This window comes from Dendronephthya gigantea, unplaced genomic scaffold (assembly GCF_004324835.1).
Source record: "Dendronephthya gigantea isolate DGI-Jeju-01 unplaced genomic scaffold, DenGig_1.0 000003F, whole genome shotgun sequence".
Taxonomy (NCBI): domain Eukaryota; kingdom Metazoa; phylum Cnidaria; class Anthozoa; order Malacalcyonacea; family Nephtheidae; genus Dendronephthya; species Dendronephthya gigantea.
Genome location: NW_021163013.1, coordinates 2,294,383 through 2,300,919, shown reverse-complemented (window position 1 = coordinate 2,300,919; position 6,537 = coordinate 2,294,383). Strand labels below are relative to the sequence as shown.

General features: G+C 36.7%; 2 protein-coding genes across 2 annotated transcripts; one reads left to right on the top strand and one right to left on the bottom strand.

Moving 5' to 3' along the window:
* Window positions 1-2,126: 2,126 nt before the first annotated feature.
* LOC114539740 (transmembrane protein 183-like) lies at window positions 2,127-2,951 on the top strand. Its single transcript, XM_028560351.1, has one exon. It carries the CDS (start codon window positions 2,127-2,129, stop codon window positions 2,949-2,951), a length of 825 nt encoding a protein of 274 aa, XP_028416152.1.
* A 2,421-nt stretch (window positions 2,952-5,372) lies between these two features.
* Window positions 5,373-6,278, bottom strand: LOC114539731 (transmembrane protein 183-like). The gene has a single exon (XM_028560340.1). It carries the CDS (start codon window positions 6,276-6,278, stop codon window positions 5,373-5,375), a length of 906 nt encoding a protein of 301 aa, XP_028416141.1.
* Window positions 6,279-6,537: the final 259 nt, after the last annotated feature.

Here is a 6,537-nt window from a genome sequence, read left to right as displayed (position 1 = left end):
TCGTATGAACTACATAAGGTATATAAACAAGGTCAACGTGATATGATATATTATAAACAAGGTCAAAGTGATATGATATATTATAAACAAGGTCAAAGTCAGTTGCTGCACCGTCAACATCTGGAATATATTTGCATACAAATTATTACTCCAGCCTGAGCGACAGAGTTGAAAATTCGCCTAGGTTTTGTTTTTGTTTTTTTTTGTTTGTTTTTTATGTTTCGTCGTCGCAAGTGTGTTTTGGCGCGAAATATACTAGAATTTGAAAAGTGTATGTGACCGTATTTAGGCTATCCACGTCACATTTTTGTCTCCCAAGAGTTGTGGTGCACAACTCGAAATCTCGGACTATTTACTGATGCGCGATTTGATTTCGCTCGCACGATACGGCAATTCCTTCAAGAGGAACAAATAAACCGTTCTTTTGATGCTGTTCGATTAAGTTAAGATTTAATTGGGACAAGAATATATTTAATAAATGTAGATTCTGGTCCTATTTTATTAATATCGTTGCTATTTCGATGTGGTGTTGACACGTCGCAGTTTGCACAGGATTGAAGATTTTAATAAGCGCGAATTCCAAAGTGTAAGACAAAGTGAACGTATCATATATGCGGTTTATTTACATTTTTTAACAATTAAACTTCTATACTTTTTAAAGTACGATGTGCTTCTGAATGTCGCAATCGAACAACATTTAGGTTCGCAAGGCATCTAAATGAGTATGAACTGTATTGTTTATGTTCAGAGGCTTTAAATTGAAGACTGGCACGTGCACGGCACGGCGGAGTTACCGCCAGAACAGGCGTCTTGTTGTACACTTACTAGCGGTCAAAAAGAGCTGCTCAAAATGTTTAAATGCTCTCAAATGAACGTAACTGTCCCTCTAACAATGTATACGAGTAAATATAGACTAGATTAACTAGATTGACCCTCCTTTGGCCTTATAATTGATGATTGCCTTACACCGGCGTGCCATACTTTCTGTTAAGATGGTAATCTTGAGCGGTGAAAAGAAATTCATCCTATGGACAGTCTTTACAGACAGAAATTCATCCTATGGACGCTTTATGAATTAATTCCTTTCTTGCACTATCCCCTTGACATTGTCCGACAGATTTTCAATATGGTTGAGGTATTTTGACTGGGCAGGCCAATCCATTTCTGTCACTCCCTCTTCCTGAAACCATTGTTTGACTCTCTTGGAAGCGTGGCAGGTTGCATTACATTACTGAAATATTGCTTGAAATAGGAGAATTGTCCAAAATGGCTATAAAGCTCTCTCTGATATTCGCTTCTCAGTTTATGAATTTGTATCTAAACAATTCTTTTTGACCGCTAGTGTACAATAAAATATTGATTGTTACAATTCCTGTTACATACGACAGTAGCAACATTTGAGCAGTTCTTTTTGACCGCCAGTAGAAATACTCTATCACTGCTGTAACTTTAACATCTTGTCCATCATCTCTAATTCCTAACTGCCCAATGAAATGCTGTTTCACTGCTACTATATTCTTAGCGAAATATTTCATTTCAAAATATGACCACTCTGACCATTTTCGTTAAAGGAAAGCGCCTGAAGTCAAATTGAAGATGGATTCCACAAATAGATCGGACGTTTTTCTGGATACAATTGCGAAACAATGTGGGGATCCTAGCTCTGCATGCATGGTATGAGAATTGCCCAAGTTTCGCATCTTTTTATTTTTTTTTAAATTAAGTAAATGCTAGTAATAGCGTAAGATATCCAGAGTATACATACAGACAGCAGCACATAGTGCTATCTTATCATGCAGGTAAATTTGAAAACGAAACTGATGAAAGTCGACTCAACATTAAATGAGTTTTCAGTATTTTAGATGGACGAAAATATTAGCCGCAATGTAGAAGTAATTGATATCTCAAGCCCCATTTACACTACACTGAATTTATCATTACGGCACGGCTAAAATGGGCACCCGTACCCAATTTTATTAGTGTTCAGGCTACCAAAACAAAGGCGGAGTACAGATGAAATGGGTACGGGTGCCCATTTTAGCCGTGCCGTGCCAATAAATTGGGTGCAGTGTAAACGGGGCTTAATATTTAGCCGAGAAATTAAAGTATTTTCCTTTGTTTTAAAGATGGATGAAAACAATGCTATCATCGGTAAGCGACTTTTACCTTGCCCCTCCAAAGGTAGTGTTGATAAGCATGAAGATTCTGAGATTTCCCACGAGGAAGTTATGGAGAGATCCAAGATATATTACCCACTAGACGTATGGTGTATACTGGCTAAATACATCGAACCCTTACAAATTCAAACATTTGCGTGCATATGTCGTTCATCCTACCTGGCTATAAATTCATCGACATTTTGGAATCATCTTTATAAACGTTATATCAAGGACACCGTACGTTTACCAAAATGTTTAATGCAAAATTTTGGAGCAAAGAACATCGGACTTAAAATATTTGTGATACGAGCCCTTTTCCTTTTACACCCAAATCTTAGCAGTCGATTCATGAAAGAGGATTCGTTGGACATTGACAAACTATTGTTGCAACAGGTAATTGGATTACGTTGTTGCAACACTTGGTACAAAATTGAAAGCTCATTGGGCAGTTCACACGTTTACCTGTTTCGATTTCAACTTAAAAGCGATGGCAAGAAAGTGTCTGCGCCTAACCTTCCCGCCATTAATCAAGATTATTTAACTCGTAATAATGAAGAGAATTATGTTGTGCTGCAAGTGAGAGTTCGAGAATTTACACGTGTTCATTTCAAAGCAAATACCGCGCTACTAGAAGTATCATTAGACACGGATAATGCATCTTTAACAATGGAGTTTGGTTGTTCAGATGTAGATTGGGATATGGAAAACAATCGAGAGAGTGTGGTTCTTAATGCAGTTAGCGCCATAAAACTGTTACGTTGGTGGCACCCATCTTACCCACATCGTAATTAAATTTTAAACCCGCAAAGAAAGAAAATTAGTATATCACTCTGTTAATTCTCCTTGTTCACATTGCATGTCGTTTCTTCTCGTCTTGCAAAAGATCTTTTGAACGAATGCGTAAGCCTATTGGAAACATACACAATGTAAAGCATCATGCTGAACATTCTCTTCGTGTTAGCAGCAATCAATTCCTAGAAGCAAATCAAACTACATGGCGTATGACAAGAATACCAAATTGTAACATGTCTTGTCATACGTTTATGTAGCAGTTTATTTGCTTTTGTATTATTACAATGCAATTATAAAAAATTCTGGCCTCTGATTGGTCGAACGACCTCGGATTATTACGCGATAATCATCTAAGCGGTTTTTCAAAGGAGTTGTTTTTGCCAAAGTGACAGATGAAGAAATACGTTATTTTATCAGAAATGCTGAACCTGAAGAGGAATGAAAAAATTATTTTCAAGACAAAATACTACTTTGTAGAACGCTTTTCAACTTTATTTTGCGAAAACATTGTTTTATTTGAATCGCCGTAAAACTGTCCAGATATTTGTTTACGTTTGTAAAACATGCATTTTATACAACAGATTCACTTTCTCAATAAATTTGTAATTATACTAAAACAATTATTCACCTCAGGATCGGTGAGTTTCGCTAAATAAAAACCTCAACTTCGTCTCGGATTTTATTCACTTTATTTTATTTCCTATATATAAATAATTGTTTAAATAATGTTTACAGCAATGCCTACTTTGCAGGTGCCCTAGTATAACACTGATGTGGGCGGTAAGAACAAGGAAAATTTTATAAACTAGGATGTATATTTTTCTTAGTAAATTGACACTCCTTTCTTTTACTCCTATATACAGTGGCTTACTAAAGTTTAATTACATTCTCATATTTTTCATTAAGATTTTCATATAACCATGTTTTGTTTTGTCATATAGAAAATTTTAAACTCTCACACAGTTCAAATGCCTATATATAAATCTACATCATTGCAGTAGTTTATAACAACTTTTCTAATACATTTTGTTTTTTTCAGAGTGGGAAACAATGGACCTTTTTCATAATGACGTCAAACGAGGAAAGTATGATGTTACACGAAGTTTGATTGGCTCGATAGTTTTGTAGAACCAATCAAATTTCGTGTAACATCAGACTTTCCGCGTTTGACGTCATTATAAGAAAGGTCTATTTTTCACTTTTAGTCCGGGCGAGAAACATCGCATTTATCCAACGACACGTGACCACGAATAAGCCAATCAATATTAGTATGGGCTTTAGCTAGCCATACAACAATATTTAATGATAGCTACTTGGCCGACATGCACCTCATCCGTCTAAGTCTCACCGCCTTATGTAAATATAAAACTATAAAAAATACTCATGTGAGAAGGAGTTACTTACTCGCTTGGGAAAATAACAAATTTTGTTTCATCAAGGCCAAGTCGATGGAGATATCGACTTATGGGGCAACAAAGTTTAACATTTCCCAAGAGATATTACATTATAAATACATTGTTGTATATATAGCAATAAGAAATAAAACAGAGAGAACAGGTAAAGAAAAATTTTTCTAATTTTTTAAGTTTCGGTGGCATTTTGTTCTTACCCAATACGTTCTAAGGATCGAATGAACATGTGACCACTAATCGGCTAATTACAATTAGAATATAGGCGGTAGATGTATCTCAATTTTCAACTCTTTCCTAAAACTTCACAATTGAGTTAAGTTACAGAAATCCGTGAACAACATTTTCCTAGCGGAAAATCCGTACAATTGCATTTTTAGGGCGTGCCGTATTTACTGGATAGGGGGCTGAGTCGAGTGGTTGCTGTGAAATACGCTAGACGCTAATATGACTTCGATGCTCTTTTATTTTACATGGAAATTGGTCGATAACACTTTGAAGAGATGTGCTCTTGAGAGTGCTAAGTGAGACTGTCCGATTGACAACAATTTACAAGTCATATTATACTCTAGCTAATAAATGTGAGGCGGAAAAACATGCAATTAAGATTAGCGTAAAAGTAATATATAAAAAAAAATGTTCGTAAGTTTCAGACCTTGCGCGCCTACCAGAAACTACATAATTTGCGCGAAATATTAGCGTGACTACTTACTACAGTAGCCTCCTGCTAGTGCAGAAGTTAATGAAGATTAACAATAAACGATGGAGACATAACGCGCACGAAAATGGACATTTCGGCAAGATCTTGTTTTTCGAACCAGTGTTTCATCTTGAATGGTGGAAGTTGTTGAAGATGGGGTCGCTACAGTGGCTGGTAAAACAATGTCCGCGTCCGTGCCCGTGTCAATATTCGGAAAATGAAAAGTTCTACTACATTTTTATGGAAGAGGTATATGACAAAATTTACACGTAAATGCCGGCCGGAAATGCCTACAATGGCCATGTTATTTATTCAATCATCACAATGAGGGTACAGTGGATACCACCAACGCAGTAAGCGAAATTCTGAAACAGGATCAAGAACAATCACTTTTCCGTCACCTTTTCTATACCTGCCATCATGCCGGAAATCATGAAATGTCATTTTTATACAATGAAACCTCAAGTTTCGACTCAAATTTACCGAGATATCTGTCAGGTTCTCTCCTAAAACTGGCTTCAAAAGAATAAAGTTTGATACGGTTATTTGAAGGACTATAAAATCACGTTCGTTATTGGCAGTCAGATATTGAACTCTTTCGTCGTCTGTGCTTAAGAATTTTGACTTGTAAACATCATTGCATTTAAATTTGAAATAAAATAGAAACATGTCAGTGTTTTTAGGTGATGTCGTCAACTTGTACCACGCATGACTACAGCGTAACCCGATAAGCTGTGACGTTGCATGGGTATCACGTGTTGTTTCCAGTGTTTTTTTCCCTAAACGATCATGAAGACTTTTGTACCCGATAAACAAGGCTCGTACAACTCGGCTTTTAAAGCCATTTCTGCTTTCAATCCAGTCCGATTTCAATCGAGCAGGTAAACACTCGCTGTCTGAGATAAATCGCTTGTAAAGGCGTAACCAGAAACTGAAGGAGCTTAGAGCAAAGTAAGATCCACGGCATATGCAAGAAAAAACTTGTACTTGCTCTGGTGTGATATAATTTGCAAGAATACACCATAAATCCAGCGGGTATTGCCTCCCAGGCTGTGCAAGAATCTCATGTCCTGCCGAAATATTTTCAAAATTTTTAACAGTTTTGGCTTCTAAATATTCGATATCATCGCAACTTTCCTGACTTTCGTTTTCTTCGTCGTCGGTTTCCCCGATGTTTGTCCGATCATACCACGGAGATTCGTCAGATACCGTATCCATCTGGCCATTTCCTCCGCTTTTTTAATTTTTTCTGGATGCGAAGTAGGGCGAAGATCCTAAAAGTAAGGAAAAAATCCTTAAAAATGAAATGTGATTTTTGGCGTTGACCGGATTTCATGGGGGTGCCGAATAGATCTTTCCCCTTTTTGTTTTCAAGCGCGCAATTCGTGACGGTAGTTGATTATCAAGGTCAATTTGAGTTGTGATTTCGCCATGTTCAGGAGCGGTTTAGTTTAACAAAAATCAAAAAGAAAGTTTC

Excerpts from the sequence above, each read along its gene's own strand:
- LOC114539740 (XM_028560351.1), top strand. The coding sequence starts at position 2,127 with ATGGATGAAAACAATGCTATCATCGGTAAGCGACTTTTACCTTGCCCC.
- LOC114539731 (XM_028560340.1), bottom strand. The coding sequence starts at position 6,278 with ATGGATACGGTATCTGACGAATCTCCGTGGTATGATCGGACAAACATC.